This window comes from Rana temporaria, chromosome 11 (assembly GCF_905171775.1).
Source record: "Rana temporaria chromosome 11, aRanTem1.1, whole genome shotgun sequence".
NCBI lineage: Eukaryota > Metazoa > Chordata > Amphibia > Anura > Ranidae > Rana > Rana temporaria.
The window spans coordinates 1,904,621-1,931,823 of record NC_053499.1 but is presented as its reverse complement, the minus strand read 5'-3'; the positions used below and the strand labels follow the sequence as shown (position 1 = coordinate 1,931,823).

Below are 27,203 nucleotides of genomic sequence, written 5' to 3'. Positions count from 1 at the left end.
TCTCCTTTCCTTCCTTTCTCCTTTCCTTTCCTTTCCTTCCTTTCCTTCCTTTCTCCTTTCCTTTCCTTCCTTTCTCCTTTCCTTTCCTTCCTTCCTTTCTCCTTTCCTTTCTCCTTTCCGTTCCTTTCCTTTCCTTCCTTCCTTTCTCCTTTCCTTTCCTTCCTTTCTCCTTTCCTTTCCTTCCTTTCTCCTTTCCTTCCTTTCCTTTCTCCTTTCCTTTCTCATTTCCTTTCCTTTCTCCTTTCCTTTCCTTTTTTTCCTTTCTCCTTTCCTTTCCTTTCCTTTCCTTCCTTTCTCATTTCCTTTCCTTTCCTTCCTTTCTCATTTCCTTTCCTTTCCTTCCTTTCTCCTTTCCTTCCTTTCTCATTTCCTTTCCTTTCCTTCCTTTCTCTTTTTCTCCTAATTTTTTTTCCTTTCCCTTCCCATTCGCTTTTTTAACCAGGGAGAAAAAGCCTAAAAAAGAAAACAAATGCAGCCGCCCCATCTAATGATTGATGAGCCGCAATATGTGGAATTTTTGGTTGTGGGTCGCACGCCGCGTTACATTATATTGTAACATTACCACTGACTGTGATAATCAGCTGTAGTGTGCAAAGCTTGCCACATGTTGTCATGGTTACAAGGAAGCAAAGTTTAGATCTTTTGGCAAACCATAGGGGGGGAGGGGGGGCGGTAAAATGGGAAATTATTTGTTTAACTCTTTGGCGCCGAGCGTACAAATGTGCGGTCCCACTGGACTGGGCTCTATCCGTAGAGCCGCATATTTGTGTATCTCCCACTGTGCTGGGAGCGTGCGGCATGACGCGCTCGCAGTACAGAGAACGGGGGGTCTCACCCAGAGGCCCGAGCCCTGTACTAACGATCGGGACCCGGAACTTCCGATTCCTGGTCACCTGATCGTGGTGATAGCCTCTGATTGGCTATTGCAGTGATTAGTCACTGTGAAGCCTCCCCCCCCCCCATGTTTTCTCTCTCTGTGAATGGAGGAGAGAGAGATACATCATATCGCTATATGTCCTTGCAAAGAGAGAAAAAAAGTGTGTGTAAAAAAAAAATAATAATAATAATAATATTTTAAAAAAAATAATAATAATTAAAAAAAATAATGATAAAAAATAAAAATAAAAAAATAACTAGATCAAGGTTTGATCTAGGTCAGTGTTTGGGTCAAGGTCACAAAGGTGTGTGTAAAAATAAAAATATAATAATAATAATAATAATAAAATATATATATCAAGGTTTGGGTTAGGTCAGTGTTTGGGTCAAGGTCAGGGTCAAAAAAGTGTGTGTAAAAAAATAATAATAATAATAATAATTAAAATAATAATAAAAAATATATCAAGGTTTGATCTAGGTCAGTGTTTGGATCAAGGTCAGGGTCAAAAAAGTGTGTGTAAAAAAATAATAATAATAAAAAATAATAATAAGTTAAAAATAATAATAATAATAAAATGTAGCTAGATGAAGGTTTGATCTAGGTCAGTGTTTGGGTCAAGGTCAGGGTCAAAGGTCAGGGTCAGTATTTTTTTTTTGGGGGGGGGGAAGACTGCAGAGGTGATCAAATACCAGCAAAATAAAGCTCTATTTATGGGGGGGAAAAAAACGACGTCAATTTTGTACGACCGCGCAATTGTCAGTTAAAGCGACGCAGTGCCGAATCGCAAAAAAGTGCTCTGGTCTTTGGCCAGCCAAATGGTCCGGGGCTGAAGTGGTTAATGAATACAAAGCTGCAGACCTTCCCAAGGAGCCCCGTATACGTCGCCTGGACCGTGCCGCGCCAATTTAATTAAATGAGTCTCCATGGCGGGATTTAAACCAGATTAACCAGCACATGACTACGTGCCGAACCTGCGGACAGTCAGAGGAATGCAGAACCTAAAGGGGACCTCCGACAAATCAATATGGAGATCCGAGGAGGATTACAGATGGCGGGAAGAAGGGATTTGTAAGGAGGGAAACATTTTCGTAGACGCGGTTAATCGCCCGGCAGTGACAGAGATAGAGATGTGCGATTTGTTTTCGTTACAAATCGAAATTCTGACAACATTTTTGTAAATCGGATGTAATGCTCTGCCCCCCCCCCCCCTCCGAGCCCATCCTATTTTGAAGCCTTAGGCCTCGTACAGACGAGCGGACATGTCCGATGGGATCATTTGGTCTGATGGCTGTACACACCATCAGACCAAATTCCCAGCGCACAGACGACGCGGTGACGTGGCGGCGATGTGGCGGCGACGATGACGCGGCGACGTGCGCGAACCCGGAAGTTCAATGCTTCCACGCATGCGTCGAACCACTTCTCGGGCCAGCGGACATGTCCGATGAGTCGCACTGACCATAATGAACAATGAAACATGACGTCCAAAAAACAGATGGCTTGAGTCCTGCAGTCTATCGTTTGTAATCGTGGGACTTCAACAGTAGCACAGTCAATAGTGATAGTGATATTCTCCCCGCCATAGCGGGTATAGCCGGTACTCCTGCCTAAGTCACTCATTATGACTTCAGCTATTTCCACTGCTAGCACAGCTGCACAAAGTTCAAGTCTGGGTATGGTATGTGCGGGTTTTGGTGTTAGCTTTGTCTTGCCTAGAACAAAGTTGCAGTGTATGTCTCCATTAACTCCTGAGGTCTTCAAATAGGCCACTGCAGCTATAGCTTCAACTGATGCATCTGAGAAAATATGGATTTCCCTCTGGACAGCGGCTGAGATGGAGACTGGGGCATAGCAACGTGGAATTTGGAGCTGTTCTAATGTCTTCAGAGAACCTCTCCATTTCTCCCATCTTTGTTGTTTCTCAATAGGTAACGGAGTGTCCCAATCTATGTTATCAGTAGTAAGCTGTCTTAATAACATCTTACCTTGGATGGTGACTGGGGCTATAAATCCCAGTGGGTCGTAGATGCTGTTCACTACGGACAAGACTCCTCTCTTGGTGAAGGGTTTGTCACAGGTTGACACCTGGAAGGTGAATGTGTCTGCCTTGATGTTCCACAGCAGACCTAGACTTCTCTGTATAGGGGGTGTGTCTGACCCAAGGTCAAGGTCTTTCACACTGGCAGCATAGTCCTCAGGGTGAAATGCATTCATTAGCTCTTGGCTGTTAGATATAATTTTGTGAAGTCTCAAGTTTGCTACAGCTAGCATCTCCTTTGTTCTGGTAAGAAGATTAATTGCTTCTTTAGCAGTAGGAAAGGATTTGAGCCCGTCGTCTACGTAAAAGTTCCTTTCAACAAATTGACGAGCATCGGATCCATACTCAGCTTCTCCAAGCTGAGCTGTCTTTTTTAGTCCATAGATTGCTACAGCTGGGGAAGGGCTGTTCCCAAAGACATGTACCCTCATTCGGTAATCAATTACCTCTTTGTTGATGTCGTTGTCCTTGTGCCATAGAAACCTGAGGTAATTCCTGTTATCTTCCTTGACGATGAAGCAGTGGAACATTTGTTGAATGTCGGCCATCACCGCTACAGGTTCTTGACGAAAGCGAATTAGGACTCCAATGAGGTTGTTGTTCAAGTTGGGCCCTGTGAGGAGCATGTCGTTAAGTGAGAAGCCTTCATGTTGGGCACTGGAGTCAAAGACAACTCTGATTTGGTCTGGCTTTCGTGGGTGATACACACCGAAGGAAGGGAGGTACCAGCATTCTTCTCCTTCTTTCAATGGGGGTGCGGGTTCGGCATGACCCCTGTCAAAGATATTCTGTATGAAGTCCACAAAATGTCTTTCCATCTCTGGCTTCCTGCTTAAGGTACGCTTTAAGGAGGAGAATCTTTTGACTGCTTGATGTAGATTGTTTGGTAGCTTCTCTCTCGGGAGGCGAAAGGGTAGGGGTGCTACCCAGCTATTGGAATCTTCCTGAAAGAACTCATTGTCCATTACTTTAAGGAATTCTTTGTCTTCTGCCGAAGGAGCCAACTTGTCGTCTTCACTGCTTACGTTGAAAACTGTAGAACCAAAGCTGTCATCGTAGGTGCGGGAAAGGTTTGTGTTGCAATGTTGCAACTTGCAGCTAGTTACCTTCTCCTTTACCCAGTAGTGATGTGGGCATGGCTCAAAGTGAGTATTACGACCATTTGGCAATACATTTGTCTTGAATGAAGAAATGTTAGTAGGCCTTTCATTTTGCCTATACAGACGTTGCCTATGATGACCCAGCCTAAGTCCAGGTACTGGGCGAATGGGGCCTCTGGAGGTCCGCTGACCTGCCTGTGTACCTTGTGGATCCTTAGAATATCTCTTCCCAGCAGAAGAAGGATTTTAGCATCTTTGTCAAGTGGTGGGATTTCACTGGCTATTGACCTTAGATGAGGGTGGTAGGAGGCAACTTCTGGTGTAGGTATTTCTTCTTTGTTGGCTGGTATCTGGTTACACTCTACAAGTGTAGGTAAGGGTAATTGTAGGTTATTTTCTAGGGAAGACACAATAAATCCATGAGCCCTTCTTCCAAAAACCTCTGTAGTTCCACTACAAGTACCTAAGGTGTAAGGGTGAACCTCTCCTTTTGTGCAAAATAGATCGAACAGTTCGGATCGTGCAAGCGATCGATTGCTTTGATCGTCTAAGATAGCATACACCCTTAAAGTCTTTTCTGGCTGATCCTTGTGATGAATATTCACTAGGCATATTTTAGCGCAAGATTTGTCACAGTGGTCTTCCCCACAGACTTCAGTGCACGAAGAAAATACCATGGTGGAATTAGGTACGTGATCTGTACTCTTCCTGCTGTGGTTCTGCCCAGGAGGAAGGTCTGCATGTTGTGAAGGATTGGACTCAAGGGGATGGAGTGCTTGCACATGGTCCTCGGAATCGCACTCTATGCACTTGATAGGAGTTTTACATTCCTTGGCAAAGTGATCGGTGGAAGCACAGCATCTATAACATACCCCAAAAGTCTTTAGGAGTTCCTTTCGTTCTTGTAGGGGCTTCTTTCTGAAACCTATACATTTTTTGAGGGGATGAGGCTTCTTGTGGATGGGACATAATCGGTTTGGGTTTTCGATCTTGCCGCTCTTGTTTGGGGCGGGAGTGGGAATAATGTCTGTCTTCCTAACGGACACGGGACCTCTGCGGTTCCTGTAGCTAGTATGTAGGTTGTCACCTTTAGGTGAGGGAGTATTGAACTCGCTGAATGCAAAACTAGGATCGTTCTTGGTGTCAGCAATGTTCCTGACGAAATTGCAGAAGTAGGAGAACGGGGGAAAGGAAACCTTGTTTTCCCGTTTGTATGATGACCCAACTTGGATCCACTTTTCTTGTAGGCCATGCGGAAGCTTGCAAACGATAGGGTTAACTCCTCGAGCAGTGTCCAGGTAACTGAGGCCAGGTAGCTTAGGGTCAGTTTTGGCAAGCTGGACTTCGAGAAGAAGGTCGCTGAGTCTCTGGAACTCTATATTGTCCTTACCAGATATCCTTGGGAAATTTTCCAATCGTTTGAGCAATGCATTCTCTATGGCTTCAGGACTACCGTAAGTCTGTTCTAGACGCTCCCATGCTGCGGTGAGACCTGCAGTTGGATTGTCGATGTAAACTGACCTGAGGCTCTTGACACGTTCTGTTGACTGTGGGCCAAGCAACCCGATCAGCAGATCCAGCTCACGATCGGCAGTAAAACCGATACCGCCTAATGTAGTTTTGAAAGCGGCTTTCCAGCTTCTATAGTTTTCAGGATGGTCGTCGAAGTTTACTAGGCCTGACTTGGCGAGCTCATGTCGAAGTAAGTACTTTACTACCTCTGTTGTATCGGTTGCCTCTGACTTTACATAGGAGGTTGCTGGTTGATTGTTGTGGATAGCATTGTTTATGGTATCGTTGCAAAGAGACGTGGGAAGATATGGTGCAGCAAGGGCATTCAGCTGAATTGTTGGGTGAAGGTCTGGAACAGTACTGTTAGCAGGAGGCTGGCGACTTGCTTGCGGATTAGTGTGCCGTTTTGTGACATATGCGGGATCAGCATGACAGTCGGGAGCTGCACTGGGGTGGGTTTGCATGTAGGAAGTGGCTGGAACAGCTTTTACCTGATGATGTGGTGAAGTCCTTGCGTTGCCGTGAAACGTGGAGGTAATTGAGTGTTCACTGCTGTGGTTTAGAACATAGTTCTTAGTGCGTTCAAAAGGATCTTCTACATCTGCCTTGACGCTGACCCTTTCGCTAGCATTTTCATCTGCACCGATAGCTTGTTCCAAAACCTTTAGTTTTGCTGCAGCTGCCTCGTAGTTGCTCTGTTCCTTTAAAGCTTCAATTGCTGCCCTTTGACGTGCCGTTTGAGCTTCTATTGCTGCCTTTTGATGCGCTGCCTCGGCTTCCATTACTGCCTTTTGATGCGCTGCCTCGGTTTCCATTTCTGCTTTTTGATGCGCTGCCTCGGTTTCCATTTCTGCTCTCTTTTTTGCATATGCGGCCCGTACCTTGATAGCCTCTGCTTCGGCGCGGGCATTTATTAGCTGTTCACTAAGCGTTGAGTGCCTTGAACTTCGGGATCTAGAGGAACCTTTTGAACGTCTGGTGGATACAGATTTGTGAGATACAGTGTCCCGTGGCAGCATTAATTTTGCTTCTGCCTTTGCTTTAGTTCGCTGGATAAAGCTTTCTCTTTCCTCATTAAGAAGCTGGGCATTGTTAAGTTGCTCTAAGGACTCCTCAGTGTTGATGCTTTGCAGAATAGTTTTATATTTGTTGCTTGTAGTCTGGTACAGTTCGTATGAAGCAGAGAGATGCTTTATGGCGCCCTCTAGTTGCAGTACCTCATGGCTGGGACATGAAATCACATCAATGTGGGTGAGGATTTTATCCCAAATCTGCTTCAAACTGGTTGCTAGTTCAGTTCTCATGGATTCATAGTTCTCTTTAACCTTCCAAGTGGGTTTCACAGAGCGTTTGGTCAATGCAGTGGACTCTGGGTCCTCATCCTGGCTTTCTCTGTGTGAAGCATGCTGTGGTGTTTCATCACACACTGAGCCCTTTCCACTCATGATGGCCTGCAGTACACAGGCTTGACTGTAGCAGTGAAGAGTGTCTGTATACTGTGAGGAGCTGTAACAAGCTGTGCTGGGGTTGTATGCAGAATTCTCATGCAATACACACAGTTACACTTCACTATGATCTGTTCTGTGACGCAGTTATCTCTGTGCAGGCTGCTGGATACGTTCTTTTACTATTCTGAATCGGCTGCTAAGGCTATGAATGTATTTTTCAGTAGCACATGGAGCTCATTGCCCTGAAGAGATTATCCATCCCAAATCACCTTTCCAGATAGCTTACTCAGTCACAACTCACATGAAAGAAGATCTGGCGATGTTTATTCGTCGTATGATCCGTAGAATGCAAGTTACAACAGGTAAAAGAACGATTCTTCCATGCAGGTAGAAGAAACATACAGGTCACATGAATTACAGCATTAAAATGACTGATACAGAAAAGAGGGGGAGGAGACTGAGCAGCATGCAAACTAAGGAATGCCACAAGAGTCAAACTAGATAGGCATTAAAGAGACAGTACATAATAAAAATAATATCATGTAACATGACACATGCACTTGATCTCCATAGGTTCCTATGGCCAACTGTTATTCCAGAGCCTCTGGTTTATAGTCCAAATACATCCTAAATACAGAACCATTTATCCAACTGTCCATCGAGATCCTCTGGTTTATAGACCGGATACATCCTAAATATAGAGCCATTTATCCAACTGTCCATCCAGAGCCTCTGGTTTATGTAGACCCCCCACATCCACCACCCCAGGGTTGTGGGGACGTGGCCCTTATACTCATCAGCATGGGAACAAGGGGCTAGATTCAGCAATAAATTACGCTGGCGTATATATAGATACGCGCGTAAATTCAAAGCTGCGCCGGCATATCTTTTTTCTGTATTCAGAAAGCAAGATACGCCGACATTAGCCTAAGATGCGACTGGCGTAAGTCTCTTACACCGTCGTATCTTAGGGTGCATATTTACGCTGGCCGCTAGGGGCGCTTCCGTCGTTTTCGGCGTAGAATATGCAAATGACTTAGATACGCAGATTCACAAATTTATGTACGCCCGGCGCTATTTTTTCACATCGTTTACGTTAGGCTTTTTCGGCGTATGGTTACTCCTGCTATTAGGTGGTGCACGCAATGTTAAGTATGGCCGTCGTTCCCGCGTCGAAATTTGAATTTTTTACGTCGTTCGCGAATAGGGCTGGACGTAATTTACGTTCACGTCGAAACCAATACGTCCTTGCGGCCTACTTTGGAGCAATGCACATTGGGATATGTACACGGACGGCGCATGCGCCGTTCGTAAAAAACGTCAATCACGTCGGGTCACCAAGAATTAACATAAAACACGCCCCATCATCCACATTAGAATTACGCGCGCTTATGCCTGCCCCATTTACGCTACGCCGCTGTAACTTAGAAGGCAAGTGCTTTGTGAATACAGCACTTGCCTCTCTAACTTACGGCGGCGTAGCGTAAATATGATACGATGCGCCGCCGTAAATATGCGCGCCCCTACCTGAATCTAGCCCAAGGTGTTTTTGAAGAATGGTCTCCCCTGGCATAAGCACAATGACCAATAGAGTCATGCAATTGATCTCCATAGGTTCCTATGGCCAACTGTCCATCCAGAGCCTCTGGTTTATAGAAAGATACATCCTAAATATAGAGCCATTTATCCAACTGTCCATCCAGAGCCTCTGGTTTATAGAAAGATACATCTACAGATTGAATGTGGATCATTCATAAATAAATAGAGTGGTTCAGGAAAACACCCCATTAAGGCTACTAGATTGGATCATTCTTATTTCCTAGGATCCTCAGCACCATCTACTGGCCATAATGGGGTATTTCCCTTGACCACTCTATTTTCATGAAGAATATTATTCGGCTTGTAGAGGAAAGAGAATAGAGAGATTTTGCCCCATTTGCAATGAAAGTAGCAGCAGCTTCTCTGGAGGAACAGCAATGCTAATTTTTTAAACTTTTTAAATACACCCCATAATATGACAAGAAATGGGATATATGCAAAGAAAAAAAAAGGCAAAATATTTGTCCAATTAAATGTTTATTGTATTTTTTTAGCAACCACATAGCATCCTCCAACGCCGACTGCTGGACAGCAACTTATCAAAGCTGAGGAGCAGCAGAACGACGTGGACCCCAAAAAGTGACCACTCAGCTCAGAGCAACAAACAGAGCCATGGGAAGGGAGCCACGCCCCGGAGCAGCGAGGAGGACGCCCTCTATGTCTGGGGTCAGGTATGGCAACATATACAGCACGCAACATTATCAATGTCAGTGGAGCAAGGGCGTGGGGAATCGGATGGGGGGGGGGATTATTGTGGGGAGGCGGATGGGGAGATGGGGAATTATTGTGGGGAGGCGGATGGGGGGGGAAATTATTGTGGGGAGGCGGATGGGGGGGAATTATTGTGGGGATCGGATGGGGGGGGGGATTATTGTGGGGAGGGCGGAGGGGGAGGGGGGAATTATTGTGGGGAAGCGGATGGGGAGGGGGGGAATTATTGTGGGGAGGCGGATGGGGAGGAGGGGAATTATTGTGGGGAGGTGGATGGGAGGGGGGGGAATTATTGTGGGGAGGCGGATGGGGAGGGGGGAATTATTGTGGGGAGGTGGATGGGGGGGGGGAATTATTGTGGGGAGGGTGGAGGGGGAGGGGGGAATTATTGTGGGGAAGCGGATGGGGAGGGGGGGAATTATTGTGGGGAGGCGGATGGGGAGGGGGGGAATTATTGTGGGGAGTCGGATGGGAAGGGGGGGAATTATTGTGGGGATCGGATGGGGGGGGGGATTATTGTGGGGAGGGCGGATGGGGAGAGGGGAATTGTTGTGGGGAGGCGGGATTATTGTGGGGAGGCGGATGGGGAGGGGGGGATAATTCTGGGGAGGCGGATGGGTCGGAATTATTGTTGGGAGGCAGATGGGGAGGGGGGGGGGAATTCTTGTGGGGAGGCAGAATGGGGGGGGATAATTCTGGGAAGGCGGATGGGGAGGGGGGAACTATTGATGGGAGGCGGATGGGGAGGGGGGGGAATTATTGTGGGGAGGCGGATGGGGGGAATTATTGTGGGGAGGCAGATGGGGGGAATTATTGTGGGGAGGCGGATGGGGAGGGGGGGGGAATTATTGTTGGGAGGCGGGGGGAATTATTGTGGGAAGGGCAGATGGGGAGGGGGGGCATTATTGTGGGGAGGTAGATATTATTGTGGGGAGGCGGATAGGGGGGGAATTGTTGGGGGGAAGCGGATGGGAGGGGGGGAATTATTGTTGGGAGGCATATGGGGAGGGGGGGGGAATTATTGTGAGGAGGCGGATGGGGAGGGGGGGTATTTCTGTGAAGGCGGATGGGGAGGGGGGGAATTATTGTTGGGAGGCAGATGGGGAGGGGGGAATTATTGTGGGGAGGGGGGAATTATTGTTGGGAGGCGGAAGGGGATGGGAATTATTATGGGGAGACGATAGGGGGGGGGGGAATTATTGTGGGGAGGCGGATGGGGAGGGGGGAATTATTGTTGGGAGGCGGAAGGGGATGGGAATTATTATGGGGAGACGATAGGGGGGGGAATTATTGTGGGGAGGCGGATGGGGAGGGGGGAATTAGTGTTTTAAATGTATAAATGGATGAATATGAGAATCGCGTGCGTAGAAGTAATGCCTCGGCTTCATCGTTGTCTTTTGTATCTTGCAGTGCGAAGGGAAGGAGTTCAAGGTCAAGATTGACACCTCTTGTCAGCACAGCATCATATCCTCCGTCTGTCTGGACAGGTTGGGGTGAGTCTGGCCAACGCTGGCCTCATATTCATCATTTTTTTTTTTTTGCCTCCTTTACTTCCTCCCTCCCACCTCATCAACATTATAATGATATTTTTAATGAATTATTTCTTATATTATTACATACTGAACCTTATTTTATGCACAGTGGTGTCATCACTGCTTCTCTATCCACTTCAGCCCCGGAGGATTTGGCTGCCCAAAGACCAGGCCACTTTTTGCGATTCGGCACTGCGCCGCTTTAACTGACAATTGCACGGTCGTGCGACGTGGCTCCCAAACGAAATTGACGTCCTTTTTCCCCCACAAATAGAGATTTCTTTTGGTGGTATTTGATCACCTCTGCGGTTTTTATTTTTTGCGCTATAAACAAAAAAAGAGCGACAATTTAAAAAAAAAAAAGCAATATTTTTCACTTTTTTGCTATAATAAATATCCCCCAAAAATATATATAAAAAAAAAATGTCCTCAGTTTAGGCCGATACGTATTCTTCTACATATTTTTGGTAAAATAAGCGTTTAATGATTGGTTTGCGCAAAAGTTATACCGTCTACAAAATAGGGGATTGTTTTATGCCATTTTTATTAATAATTATTTTTGTTACTAGTAATGGCAGCAATTTGTGAGTTTTGTATCGCGACTGCGACATTGCGGTGGACACTTTTGACGCTATTTTGCGACCATTGTCATTTATACAGCGATCAGTGCTATAAAAATGACACTGATTACTGTGTAAATGTCACTGGCAGGGAAGGGGGTTACCAATAGGGGGCGCTGAAGGGGTTAAGTGTGTCCTAGGTATGTGTTCTAACTGTAGGGGGCGTGGCTATGAGTGACACGATACTGATCACCGCTCCCGATGAAAGGGAGCTGTGATCAGTGTCCTGTCACTAGGAAGAACGGGGAAATTCCTTGTTTACATAGACATCCCCCCGCTCTTCCTCTCCGTGAGACGAGCGTGTAAATGTCACTGGCACGGGAGGGGTTAACACTAGGGGGCGATCAAGGGGTTAAGTGTGTCCTAGGGAGCTATTCTAACTGTAGGGGGAGGGGACTGACTAGGGGAAGAGATTGATCGGCGTTCATACATTGCATGAACGGGCGATCGGTCTCCTCGCCCCTGAGAGAACGGGGATTTGTACGTTTACACAGGCGGCGTGGCAGGGAACGCAACGGCCACACCACCAGCTACATTGTTGCCACGTCGTCGTTTTTTTCCTGAACGTTTTCCAAAATCGTCAGGAAGGATGCCGACGGAGGTCATCAGGACGGGTCGGGGGTCTGGCAGGCGGCCGGTTCTCACCGGAATATCAGCGATTCGGTAATTATGCTGAGCCGCGCCGCACGCCTGGCAGAATGAGGTCAGCGCACAATCGTCAGACTCATTAATATGCGTTTTACCCGACAAATACAAAGAATCCAGATCACGGCGGCTCGGCGGCGGCCTGGTGACACGGCGATTATATCCGCGTCTTTTATACTTTTCTCTCCGGATTATTGTGCCCGCCCCTCGCTGTCACCGGCACACTGGCATCGGATTAACCCCTTCAACGCCGGGCACTTTCGCCTCACAATTTTCAGCTCTCAGCGCTGTCACACTTCGAATGACGATTGCGCGGTCGTGCGACACTGTACCCCATAAGAACCAGTGTCGCTGGTTCCCACAAAGTCTCAGTTAGTGTCCGATTTGTCCACCGACAACATTAATCAGACGGGGGATAGAGAGATACAAAGTAACATTGTTTATAAACATTGATCAGACGGGAGATAGAGAGATACAAAGTAACATTGTTTATAAACATTGATCAGACAGGAGATAGAGAGATACAAAGTAACATTGTTTATAAACATTGATCAGACGGGAGAGAGAGATACAAAGTAACATTGTTTATAAACATTGATCAGACGGGAGAGAGAGATACAAAGTAACATTGTTTATAAACATTGATCAGACGGGAGAGAGAGATACAAAGTAACATTGTTTATAAACATTGATCAGACAGGAGATAGAGAGATACAAAGTAACATTGTTTATAAACATTGATCAGACAGGAGATAGAGAGATACAAAGTAACATTGTTTATAAACATTGATCAGACGGGAGATAGAGAGATACAAAGTAACATTGTTTATAAACATTGATCAGACGGGAGATAGAGAGATACAAAGTAACATTGTTTATAAACATTGATCAGACGGGAGATAGAGAGATACAAAGTAACATTGTTTATAAACATTGATCAGACGGGGGATAGAGAGATATCACAGTGTACTAAAAAAACTTTCTTCAGCTCCAGTCAGTGACTTTGCCTAGGCTGAGATGATGTGATCAGTCTGCTGCAGACATGAGGAAGCATTTCCTCAGTCCCCCCTCTCCCCGTGATCAGACAATGTTGAACTTTGTAGAAAATGATGTCACGAGATGAAAGGCGGCTGCAATGGCTGATGTGCATCAGACATTTGTGACCAAGAACTGCTATTTTGTTTTTTAAAAAGTCTATAGAGCCCTTGTAGCCTCTTGTCCCATGATACTGTTACATGCAACCTCCCCCTCCTGCTCAGGGCCGATCCTAGGGTCACAGGCGCCTGGGTGCAGAAATATTTCTGGCACCCCCACATGGGCGTGGTCGTTTTACTAACTCCTCCCCTTTACAAATGTTTCTATGGCAATGACTAAACTACAGAAATGGTCCCCCACAAAATCTTCATTACCCTGGGATCCTCACATGATATCTTCACAATAAACAAAATAAAGGAAGAGAAGCAGAGTACTTTATTGGGACCTGGAGGGGGGCCTCTCTGATGGACACAGAAAGGGCTTCTGTTAGAGAGTCTGTTAGAAAGACCCCCAGACATACTACAGACATGATACAGGAGATGGTCAGAGACTGCAGACATGATACAGGAGATGGTCAGAGACTGCATAAGTAGTACAGGAGACGGTCAGAGACTGCAGACGTGGTACAGGAGACGGTCAGAGACTGCAGACGTGGTACAGGAGATGGTCAGAGACTGCAGACGTGGTACAGGAGACGGTCAGAGACTGCAGACGTGGTACAGGAGACGGTCAGAGACTGCAGACGTGGTACAGGAGACGGTCAGAGACTGCAGACGTGGTACAGGAGATGGTCAGAGACTGCAGACATAGTACAGGAGACAGTCAGAGACTGCAGACATACTACAGGAGATGGTCAGAGACTGCAGACATAGTACAGGAGATGGTCAGAGACTGCAGACATAGTACAGGAGATGGTCAGAGACTGCAGACATAGTATAGGAGATGGTCAGAGACACATCAGTTCTGGACAGACACACACCTATGCTCAGAACACTAGTTCTGGAAGGACACAAACAAGGAGAGAAGGAGGGAGGGGAGAACTCTGCCACTTCGGTGCCCCCACCTCTGCAGGCGCCTGGGTGCAAAGCACCCTGTGCACCCTGCCTAGGATCGGCCCTGATCCTGCTTGAGCTGGTGTTGGTGAAGCTGAGAGGGTGGTGCAGGAATTATGGGACTGATGGCTTCCTCTGCAGAGTGTTCTATAATCTCCTTCTTCCTGTTTCTGTAGGCTGAAGGAACATTTCAGGTTCTACAAGAATGAAGAGGACGGCATCAATCTGCCATACAACATGAAGATCCTCGGACAGATAGACCACATGCCGGTCACACTGGGCGCCATTCCCGTGGAGTGCAGCGCGGTCGTCATAGGTCAGTGTCAGAGAATAAAGGGTACCTGTCATTGGGGGGAAGTACATGATTCAGACTGGAACGGCGTTTCGGGAGAATCTGGACCGGCCTCTCTCAATCTGTTTACACGGAAGTACCACCAAAAAATGTTTTTTTCTATCTACAGCTCATGATACAAAAAAATGCTGTGGTGCTCCTCCCTCATTTTGGTGGTCAGTAGAGAAGTGTCCCCTTCTTACATAGTGGTCATTCGGAAGAATGTTCCTCACAGTGATGGTCCATGTGAAGGATGGTTCTTACCTTGGTGGTCTTTGGAAAGAATGTTCCTCATACTGGTGGCCAATATGAAGAATGTTCTGTACATTGGTGGTCGTTATGAAGAACGTTCTGTACATTGGTGGCCATTGAAAAGAGTGTTCCTCATACTGGTGCCCATTATGAAGAATGTTCTGTATGTTGGTGGCCATTGGAAAGAATGTTCTTTATACTAGTAGCCATTATGAAGAATGTTCTGTACATTGGTGGCCACTGGAAAGAGTGGCCAATATGAAGAATGTTCAGAAAGAATGTTTCTCATACTGGTGGCCATCATGAAGAATGTTTTGTACATTGGAGCCCATTGGAGAGAATGTTCCAAACACTGGTGGCCATTATGAAGAATGTTCTGTACATTGATAGATGTTGCAAAGAATGTTCCTTACATTAGTGGCCATTATAAAGAATGTTCTGTACATTGATGGCCATTGGAAAGAATTCTGGTGGTCATTAGAAAGAATGTTCCTTACATTAGTGGCCAATAGGAAGAATGTTTGGTAACTTGGTGGCCATTGGAAAGAATGTTCCTCATACTGGTGGCCATTATGAAGAATGTTCCTTACATTGGTGGCCATTGGAAAGAATGTTCCTCATACTGGTGGTCATTAGAAAGAATGTCCTTATATTAGTAGCCATTATAAAGAATGTTCTGTAGATTGGTGACCATTTAAAAGAATGTTCCTAACATTGGTGGCCATTATGAAGAACGTTCTGAGCAGTGGTGGCCATTGGGAAGAATGGGCCAGATTCACGTAGGGCAGCGGCGGCGTAACGTATCGTAGATACGTTACACCGCCGCAATTTTTCATCGCAAGTGCCTGATTCACCAAGCACTTGCGATGAAAACTACGCCGGCGGCCTCCGGCGCAAGGCGGGCCAATTTAAATGGGCGTGTGCCATTTAAATTAGGCGCGCTCCCGCGCCGGACCTACTGCGCATGCTCCGTTTCTTAACTCCCGCCATGCTTTGCGCGCCGTGACGTAATTTTTTTGAGCGTAATTCCGTATTCCCGGGCGGCTTACGCAAACAACGTTATTTTTTAAATTTCGACGCGGGAACGACGGCTATACTTTACACAGCAATACGATTGCTGTGTAAAGTTAAGGCACCAAAACAAAACTACTAACTTTGCGACGGGAAACTAGACTTGCGGCGACGTAGCGAACGCAAAAAAACGTCGGGATCGCCGTAACTCCTAATTTGCATACCCGACGCTGGTTTACGACGCAAACTCCCCCCAGCGGCGGCCGCGGTATTGCATCTTAAGATCCGACAGTGTAAAACAATTACACCTGTCGGATCTTATGGATATCTATGCGTAACCTGATTCTATGAATCAGCCACATAGATAGAAACAGAGATACGACGGCGTATCCCTTTTGTGAATCTGGCCCAATGTTCCTTACACTGACGGAAACAATGTTCTTTATGTTGGCAGCCATTGCAAAGAATGTTCCTCACAGTGGTGGACAGTACAGAAATTCCCACTTAGTACACTGGTTGTCATTGGGAAGAAAGCTCCTTACACTGGTTGTCATTGGGAGGAAAGCTCCTTACACTGGTTGTCATTGGGAAGAAAGCTCCTTACACTGGTTGTCATTGGGAGGAAAGCTCCTTACACTGGTTGTCATTGGAAAGAAAGCTCCTTACACTGGTTGTCATTGGGAGGAAAGCTCCTTACACTGGTTGTCATTGGGAATAAAGCTCCATACACTGGTTGTCATTAGGAGGAAAGCTCCTTACACTGGTTGTCATTGGGAGGAAGGCTCCTTACACTGGTTGTCATTGGGAGGAAAGCTCCTTACACTGGTTGTCATTGGGAGGAAAGCTCCTTACACTGGTTGTCATTGGGAGGAAAGCTCCTTATACTGGTGATCAGGGACCAGTAGAGTTGAAAAGGGTATTAGCACCCGTCATAACTTACCTGATGGGATCCCCTGGAAACCTCTGGAGGAATCTTTGGGTTCTGTGGAAACCTTATTGGGAGAGGCTGATCTGGACTATCCGTTTTTCATGAAATGGGGACATTTGGGGTCCCTTTTCCATGAGATTTTTTTGTATAAAGTCTGTTCCCACCAATAGATTGCATTGGAGCGTTGGAAATTTTTTTTTTTTTTGCATGTTGTGAGGTTTCCTAAGCAGGGGAGATTGAGATTAAGAGGACCTGTCTATAAGAAAAAGGGGACTCCTAGAATCTCAGATGTAGTCATAAAGAAAAGGAGGTTCTTCTGATCGATGTCCCCCACCCTGTAATATTCCCTCACACACAAACCCCATGAAATTCCATAAATCCATGTATAGTGGTGGCTTCTATAAATGAGGGGGGGAGGGGGAGGGTAAAGTGGTACTGAGCATCGGGTCAGTAAAATTATAAGCTCTGGAATAAAAATTAAATACACATTTCTGACTTCCTCCTCCTCCCCCCAGATGACAACGAGAGGATCGCCATTCTGGGTCTCCAGGCTTTGCGGCATCTGAAGGTAAGACATCTACAGTTCTGTACTAACCACCCAAATCTAGAGGTCACCATAGTACATATCTGGAGGTCATCATGGTCCATATCTGGAGGTCACATAGTCCATATCTGGAGGTCGCCATGGTCCATATCTGGAGGTCGCCATGGTACAAATCTAGAGGTCACCATGGAACAAATCTAGAGGTCACCATGGAACAAATCTAGAGGTCACCATAGTACATATCTGGAGGTCACCATAGTACATATCTGGAGGTCACCATGGTCCATATCTGGAGGTCGCCATGGTCCAAATCTGGAGGCCTCCATGGTCCAAATCTGGAGGCCTCCATGATCCAAATCTGGAGGCCTCCGTGATCCAAATCTGGAGGCCTCCATGATCCAAATCTGGAGGCCTCCGTGATCCAAATCTGGAGACCTCGATGATCCAAATCTGGAGGTCACCATAGTCCAAATCTAGAGGTCACCATGGTCCAAATCTGAAGGCCTCCATGGTCCATATCTAGAGGTCACCATGGTCCAAATCTGAAGGCCTCCATGGTCCAAATCTGGAGGCCTCCATGGTCCAAATCTAGAAGCCTCCATGGTTGACAAGTCACATTCCACATCTTATCATCAATAGACTTTTCACACAAAACAGTGTCATTAGCATCCACAATGAAAGGTCTTAGGAGCCAGGCTTAATTAACACAATAGACCGTAGAATGCAATCACAGCTTTACACTTAAAACATCCCATAATATCCAGCCAGGCTGGCTCTCAAGCTTCAATCCACATCACCACAGTAGCAGACTTAATTAGCATCTCAACAGTCTATGTTAAGCATTGAAGGAGACACTCTATTGACCTGTTGTGGACAGAATTAACAACCTGTAATATGTCCAGATCTCCTGCAATACATTAATTATCATTTCTCAGACATCCTATGCCCCTATTGGACATAGGATGACCCTAGACCCAAGAGTCATTAGTGAAGCTGGCACAGGAGTACCCCCCATCCTTCAAAAGTCTCTGGGTGTCACGGGCCATTCCGTTACATATATATATATATTTTTTTGTAAAGGCCCCCCCCCCCCCGCTTTTCAATTCGCGGCATCCCCCCCACTTCTAGGGGGCCCATGCCTGAAGCTGTGTAGGGGGCCCCATAATTCCCGATGGCGGCCCTGGTTGCGATCTATAACCTGTCACATGACCTCAACCTTTTGCTGACCCCTATAAAAAGTCCTTATCTGGTGCCCTGAGTAAGGAGGCTTTATGTTCCCTTACTATTAGTAATACATAATGTGGTTCCTTTGTCAGTGTGTGATAAATCTGGAGAAGAACCAACTGGAGGTGGGACGATCAGACAAAGAGGTCCTCCCATTTATTGCCAGCAGAAGCACGGCTAGAGAGGAACAGTAAGTATTATATGTTCTACAATATGTAATGGGGGGGACAGACTGACCTGGGGGAGGAGTATACTGGGGGACAGATTGACTTGGGGGAGGGGAGGATTATTCTAGGGGACAGATTGACCTGAAGGGGGGGTTTATTGGGGGTCAGATTGACCTGAAGGGGGGAAAGAATTTTACTGGGGGACGGATTGACCTGAAGGGGGGAGGATTATACTGGGGGACAGACTGACCTGGGGGAGGAGTATACTGGGGGACACAGGGCCGGATTAACAATGGGGCTGATGGAGCTGCAGCTCCAGGCCCCTTTCTCAAGATAGGCCCATTTGCCCAAAAAAAAAAATTTGGGGGGTTGTAGCTCGATGACCAGAGGTCACAGAAACCCCACATTTGGGGGTAGGCATGGGAAGAGCTACCCCACAACTGGTTAAAATATGGGACGGCTATCATTTATGGTTCCGGAGATACGGGCCTGCTTGCACAGCCTGTCAGAAGCTACGTTCAGAGCGGCCAATATAAATACAAGCTGACACACTACAGCAGACTGATAGGATCACAGTGCTTATAATAATTATTTGTATATTACTCATGGTAATTAACCCCTTGCCACCCAGGCCAATTCTGACACTTCTCTCCTACATGTAAAAATCATCATTTGTTTTTTGCTAGAAAATGACTCTATGGTGGTCTTTGCACTTTTTATGTTGCAGGGTACAGAGCTGCACGATTCTGGCTAAAATGAGAATTGCAATTTTTTTGCTTAGAAGATAGATCACGATTCTCTCACGATTGTTGCGGTGTAACATCATCTTTCACATTAAAACAAAAAAATGGGCTAACTTCACTGTTTTGTTTTTATGGTTTTTATTATTCATTGAAGTGGGCAAATGCAGTGTGACATAACATATTGCAGCAATAGCCATTGTATTCCCTAGAGTCTCTGCTAAAATATATATAATGTTTGGCAGTTCCAAGTAATTTTCTAGCAAATAATATTGCTTTCTAACTTAAGAAACAAGTGTTGGACTTTAAGTGGTTAAATTTAGTTACAATGTTAGTTAGTTACAATGTTTCATTTTGTTTACAAACTTCGCAGACTGCCCAGATTTGTTCTTTACACACAGAAGTGTATCCCTTTGATCTAAGAAGGAAGTGTCAGTTACAATGTTTCCTGTTATAAACTTGGCAGACTGCCCGGATATTTTATTTTGATAGCTAAAAGTCTCTCCACTTGTTATATGAAAGAATCAGCAAACTCTGCATTGAAGATCGTCAGGGGGGTTGAATCGAGATCACGATTTTTTTAACGATTAATTGTGCAGCTCTAGCACGGTATTTGCGCAGCAATTTTTCAAACATGTTTTTTTGGAAAAAAATATTTCATTCATTAAAAAAACAATTAGTTAGTTAAGTTAGCACAATTTTTTTTGGTATCCTAAGCGATGCTTTACATTTTTTTAGGTTACATGTTTAGAGTTACAGAGGAGGTCTAGTACTAGAATTATTGTTCTCGCTCTAACGATCGTGGCGTATGTAACCTGTGTGTATCTGGCTCTGATACTACCAGTGCCTACCCAGCCACTGACTAGTATCTCTCCCCAGCCTGTCCCCACACACCCTCTCACCTGCTGACCTGTGGATGGGGGAATCACTCCTGCAGTGTTATTGTGTTCTGCCAGTGCGTACAATGATCAGTGTTGCCAACTATAGCTGGCAGCACTGATTGATTTAAGAAAAAAAAAAAACAGGCTGGTTGTACTCAAGTTGATTAATAGATTGACTTGTGTAAAACCAGCTAGCCCATACATAGATTGACTATGGCTGGTCTCTGCATAATTGGCATAATTTCAATCCATGTATGACCCGCTTAACCACTACTCAGTCCCTAAATATCCTTCCACTCCTGTACATAGTGCTCACTGTCATACTCTCCACACTCCTCTCCTGTACATAGTGCCCACTGTCATACTCTCCACACTTCTCTCCTATACATAGTACCCACTGTCATACCCTACACACTCCTCTCCTGTACATAGTGCCCACTGTCATACCCTCCACACTCCTCTCCTATACATAGCGCCCACTGTCATACCCTTCACACTCCTCTCCTGTACATAGTGCCTGCTGTCATACACTTCTCTCCTGTACTTAGTGCCCACTGTCGCACCCTCCACACTCCTCTCCTGTACATACTGCTCACTGTCATACCCTCCACACTCCTCTCCTATACATAGTGCCCACTGTCATACCCTCCACACTCCTCTCCTATACATAGTGTTCACTGTCATACCCTCCACACTCCTCTCCTATACATAGAGCCCACTATCATACCGTCTACATTCCTCTCCTGTACATACTGCCCACTGTCATACCCTCCACACTCCTCTCCTGTACATACTGCCCCATCATACCCTCCACACTTCTCTCTGGTACGTACTACCCTCTGTCATACCCCCTCACTCTTCCTGTACATACTGCCCATTGTCATACCCTTCACACTCCTCTCCTGTACATAGTGCTTTTTTCCGTACCCTTTGTACTCCTCTCCTGTACATAGTGCCCACTGTTAGACCCTCCACATTCCTCTCCCTCACCTGCACATTCTTCCCACTTATATACCGTCCATACTCCTCCCATATGTCGCTTACCCACAAAAACAGTTCTTTAAAATTATACTGAATATCCTCAATGTTACCAGCACTAGAATGGAAACACTTTTGTTAGTTCAACTAAAGGAAATATCAGTTCTCATATTTGTTCTGCCCCATTATTAGTACTCATTTAATTTTGTGATTACTACTATGATGTATAGAGGAACATCGGGGATCTCAGCTACTCTAAATATAGCACTTATATAAAAAAGTGGCCCTGAAAATATTTTTTAAATGTTGGCAACTGTGCACTTAGGCACTGCCCAAGGGCCACCGTCCACCGGGTCAGTAGGGGGCCCCATGAGAGGCTCCTGGGATCCTGTGATAATAAAGCGGTAGTAAACTTTCCTGACATTACTACTTTTTAGAGGCCCTGGGGTAGGTTATGCCACAACTTACAAGTATGCACAGCATATTAGCACATTAGTGTACACTTCAATTTTCAGACTGAGCCCTCCAGTGCTGCGATGAATCAGGCGGGGCCCGGGCGCTTCCATCTTCACCCGGTCTTCCTTCTGGGTTCTGTGCCTTTGGTCACTTGCCTTGGCCGGGCTGCGTTCATGTCATTCCCACGCATTTATTTATTATTTATTACACCCCATTCACACCTCCGCGACAAAACGCCCGACGCCGGCCGCTCGTGCCGCTGGAGGGGAGAATTCCCATTGCTGTCTATGAGATGGTTCACATCTCATAGACGCCGTACACCTGCGGCATGAAAAAAAGTCCCGGACCCTTTTTTTCAGGCGGCATTGGCGTTCGGCCATACAAAGCAATAGGAAGGATTTGTATCCTGGGGGGACAGATTGAACTGAAGGGGGGGGAGAATTTTACTTGGGGACAGACTGACTGGGGGAGGATTATATTGGAGGGCAGATTGACCTGGAGGGGGTTTTTTATTGGGGGACAGACTGACCGGGGGGAGGAGTATACTGGAGGGACAGATTGACCTGGAGGCGGGATTTTATTGGGGGACAGATTGACCCGAAGGAGGGAAGGATTTTACTGGGGGACAGATTGACCTGAAGGAGGGAAGGATTTTACTGGGGGACAGATTGACCTGAAGGGGGGGCGGATTATACTGGGGGGACAGACTGACCCGGGGAGGAGTATACTGGTGGACAGATTCATTTGGGTGAGGGAAGGTCTATACTTGGGGACAGACTGACCTGGGGGAGGGAAGGATTATACTGGGGGACAGAATGACCTGGGGGAGGAGTATACTGGTGGACAGATTAATCTGGGGGAGGAGTATACTGGTGGACAGATTAATCTGGGGGAAGGATTTTACTGGGGGGACAGACTGACCTGGGGGAGGGAAGGTCTATACTGGGGGACAGACTGACCTGGGGGAGGGAAGGTCTATACTGGGGGACAGATTAATCTGAGGGACGGAGGGTCTATACTGGGGGACAGACTGACCTGGGGGAGGGAAGGATTTTACTGGGGGGACAAACTGACCTGGGGGAGGAGTATACTGGGGGACAGACTGACCTGGGGGAGGGAAGGTCTATACTGTGGGACAGACTGACCTGGGGGAGGGAAGGTCTATACTGTGGGACAGACTGACCTGGGGGAGGGAAGGTCTATACTGTGGGACAGATTGACCTGGGGGAGGGAACGATTATACTGGGGGACAGACTGACCTGGGGGAGGGAAGGTCTATACTGGGGGACAGACTGACCTGGGGGAGGGAAGGTCTATACTGTGGGACAGATTGACCTGGGGGAGGGAACGATTATACTGGGGGACAGACTGACCTGGGGGAGGGAACGATTATACTGGGGGACAGATTGATCTGGGGGAGGGAAGGTCTATACTGGGGGACAGACTGACCTGGGGGAGGGAAGGGCTATACTGGGGGACAGATTGACCTGGGGGAGGGAACGATTATACTGGGGGACAGACTGACCTGGGGGAGGGAAGGTCTATACTGGGGGACAGACTGACCTGGGGGAGGGAAGGGCTATACTGGGGGACAGACTGATCTGGGGGAGGGAGGGTCTATACTGGGGGACAGACTGACCTGGGGGAGGGAAGGGCTATACTGGGGGACAGATTGACCTGGGGGAGGGAACGATTATACTGGGGGACAGACTGACCTGGGGGAGGGAAGGTCTATACTGGGGGACAGACTGACCTGGGGGAGGGAAGGGCTATACTGGGGGACAGACTGATCTGGGGGAGGGAGGGTCTATACTGGGGGACAGACTGACCTGGGGGAGGGAAGGTCTATACTGGGGGACAGACTGACCTGGGGGAGGGAAGGTCTATACTGTGGGACAGATTGACCTGGGGGAGGGAACGATTATACTGGGGGACAGACTGACCTGGGGGAGGGAACGATTATACTGGGGGACAGATTGATCTGGGGGAGGGAAGGTCTATACTGGGGGACAGACTGACCTGGGGGAGGGAAGGTCTATACTGGGGGACAGATTGACCTGGGGGAGGGAACGATTATACTGGGGGACAGACTGACCTGGGGGAGGGAAGGTCTATACTGGGGGACAGACTGACCTGGGGGAGGGAAGGGCTATACTGGGGGACAGACTGATCTGGGGGAGGGAGGGTCTATACTGGGGACAGACTGACCTGGGGGAGGGAAGGGCTATACTGGGGGACAGACTGATCTGGGGGAGGGAAGGTCTATACTGTGGGACAGATTGACCAGGGGGGGACGATTATACTGGGGGACAGACTGATCTGGGGGAGGGAAGGGCTATACTGGGGGACAGACTGATCTGGGGAAGGGAGGGTCTATACTGGGGGACAGACTGACCTAGGGGGAGGAAAGGTCTATACTGGGGGACAGACTGACCTGGGGGAGGGAAGGTCTATACTGTGGGACAGATTGACCAGGGGGGGACGATTATACTGGGGGACAGACTGACCTAGGGGGGGGAAGGTCTATACTGGGGGACAGACTGACCTGGGGGGGGGAACGATTATACTGGGGGACAGACTGACCTGGGGGAGGGAAGGTCTATACTGGGGGACAGACTGACCTGGGGGAGGGAAGGTCTATACTGGGGGACAGACTGACCTGGGGGAGGGAAAGTCTATACTGGGGGACAGACTGACCTGGGGGAGGGAAAGTCTATACTGGGGGACAGACTGATCTGCGGGTTGGGTTGAAATAACATAGGGCCAGTTGGGCCCAGACCCTGCTTGAGTTGTGTTCATAAATTCTGTGACATTGTTGTACATCTGCTGCCCAATGCCGTTGCAATAACCGATCGCCTCTTTGTATCAGCCCATCAGATGCATAATCGGAGGAAGAGCGCCAACCAAGCCAGAAGCGCCGCCATCATCAGCAGATGGGATGGAAGCTCGTGTGTCCTCCTCGTGTGTATCCAGATCCGAGTCTCTCTGTGCTTTTTATACCCATCCCCCACCCACCCACCCCCCCTGAGATTCTATATCACTGTTACCATTTTTTACTAGATGTATTTTACTATGCTGGAATTTCTAGATAACGACACGCACTGTACTCGGGGGCGAGCCTCGTACTTCTACCGATCTGTAAAGTGAACCTGTCACCAGACGTCTTGTATATGTAGAAGGCGGAGCCTCGAGGGGCCTGTATACAGGGGGGGGCCCCCAGACAGGACTAGCATTGGATCCAATGGGAAGCAAACAGCCATATAGATTTCTGATAAAATATCCGATTCTTATCCGCTCTGTAAAGTTGTAGCAAAAGTTCAATTTTAAATCACGTTCCTTGGAACTGACTGCTGAAAGCCCATCGGTTTATTTGGCACCATTAGAGAAAGAGTACCTGTCACTGACGAAGGGCTGCCGGTGCCGGGCGGGAGAAACCGGACAGTATATTTCCACATAGTCTGGATTGAAGAGACCCTGTCACTTACCCAGAGAAAAAAGAAGACTTACCTCTCCTGCCACTAGAACTCCCTTCCATTGGTGACAAGTCTGTTGGGATTGACCCACCGCTAGAGCGTCGGGTCCTACTGACACCGTCCACTGCTCTACTGACACCGTCCACTGCTCTACTGACACCGTCCACTGCCCTACTGACACCATCCACTGCCCTACTGACACCGTCCACTGCCCTACTGACACCGTCCACTGCCCTACTGACACCATCCACTGCTCTACTGACACCGTTCACTGCCCTACCGACACCGTCCACTGCTCTACTGACACCGTCCTCTGCCCTACCGACACCGTCCACTGCCCTACTGACACCATCCACTGCTCTACTGACACCATCCACTGCCCTACTGACACCGTCCACTGCTCTACTGACACCATCCACTGCCCTACTGACACCGTCCACTTCTCTACTGACACCATCCACTGCCCTACTGACACCGTCCACTGCCCTACCGACACCGTCCACTGCTCTACCGACACCGTCCACTGCCCTACCGACACCATCCACTGCCCTACTGACACCATCCACTGCCCTACTGACACCGTCCACTGCTCTACTGACACCGTCCACTGCGATACCGACACCATCCACTGCTCTACTGACACCATCCACTGCTCTACTGACACCGTCCACTGCTCTACTGACACCATCCACTGCCCTACCGACACCGTCCACTGCTCTACTGACACCATCCACTGCCCTACTGACACCATCCACTGCCCTACTGACACCATCCACTGCCCTACTGACACCATCCACTGCCCTACTGACACCGTCCACTGCGATACCGACACCGTCCACTGCTCTACTGACACCGTCCACTGCTCTACTGACACCGTCCACTGCCCTACCGACACCGTCCACTGCTCTACCGACACCGTCCACTGCCCTACCGACACCGTCCACTGCCCTACCGACACCGTCCACTGCTCTACCGACACCGTCCACTGCTCTACTGACACCATCCTCTGCCCTACTGACACCGTCCACTGCCCTACTGACACCGTCCACTGCTCTACCGACACCGTCCTCTGCTCTACTGACACCGTCCACTGCTCTACTGACACCGTCCACTGCTCTACTGACACCGTCCACTGCCCTACTGACACCGTCCACTGCTCTACTGACACCGTCCACTGCTCTACTGACACCAACCACTGATCTACTGACACCGTCCACTGCCCTACTGACACCATCCACTGCCCTACGGACACCGTCCACTGCTCTACCGACACCGTCCTCTGCTCTACTGACACCGTCCACTGCTCTACTGACACCGTCCACTGCCCTACTGACACCGTCCACTGCTCTACTGACACAGTCCACTGCCCTACTGACACCATCCGCTGCCCTACTGACACCGTCCTCTGCCCTATCGACACCGTCCACTGCTCTACTGACACCGTCCACTGCTCTACTGACACCGTCCACTGCTCTACTGACACCATCCACTGCTCTACTGACACCGTCCACTGCTCTACTGACACCGTCCACTGCCCTACTGACCCAGTCCACTGCTCTACTGACACCGTCCACTGCTCTACTGACATCGTGATAGTGCCGTAGCAGTCTGGAGGGGGAGGGACAGCGTACAGCAGGGGAGACCCAAAAACCCCGACACACCTGGAAGTGTCGGCGTGCAACACAAATACGATCCATCAGTGGGGCCAATAGTGAGTACTATCCTCGTCTTTTCCTATAGACACACAATGACAGGGTCTCTTTAATCCGCTCCAAACTTTTCAGGGACCCTAAAGATGAAAGAATATTTTTGTACAGAGTATAGACTGAAATCAGAGGAAGGTGATTGGCCCTCCATATTATAGAGAATATATTGTATGAAATAACGACCAGTTGGTAATTTTCCTATAAATGATTCCATTCACATTCACAGCTGGATGATTGTATCTGTCAGTGAGAAGAAGCTTTGATGTTCAGATACAAATTGCTGAGTGTTTTGTGTTTTTTTACTTTATGTTGTACGGAGGTTTAGACTTTTGTGCTGTTAAGA

At 47.7% G+C, this 27,203-nt stretch overlaps 1 protein-coding gene across 1 annotated transcript in view; it reads left to right on the top strand.

The window, feature by feature from the left end:
* NRIP3 (nuclear receptor interacting protein 3) overlaps positions 1-25,336 on the top strand; it is a 43,477-nt gene extending 18,141 nt beyond the window's left edge. Inside the window, exons 2-7 of the mRNA XM_040327711.1 lie at positions 9,069-9,245; positions 10,696-10,778; positions 14,346-14,485; positions 17,207-17,259; positions 18,552-18,649; positions 24,551-25,336. Coding sequence (XP_040183645.1) covers positions 9,069-9,245; positions 10,696-10,778; positions 14,346-14,485; positions 17,207-17,259; positions 18,552-18,649; positions 24,551-24,566 — 567 coding nt within the window. The 3' untranslated portion in view covers positions 24,567-25,336. The remainder of the gene's footprint in view (positions 1-9,068; positions 9,246-10,695; positions 10,779-14,345; positions 14,486-17,206; positions 17,260-18,551; positions 18,650-24,550) is intronic.
* The last annotated feature ends 1,867 nt before the right edge of the window (positions 25,337-27,203 follow it).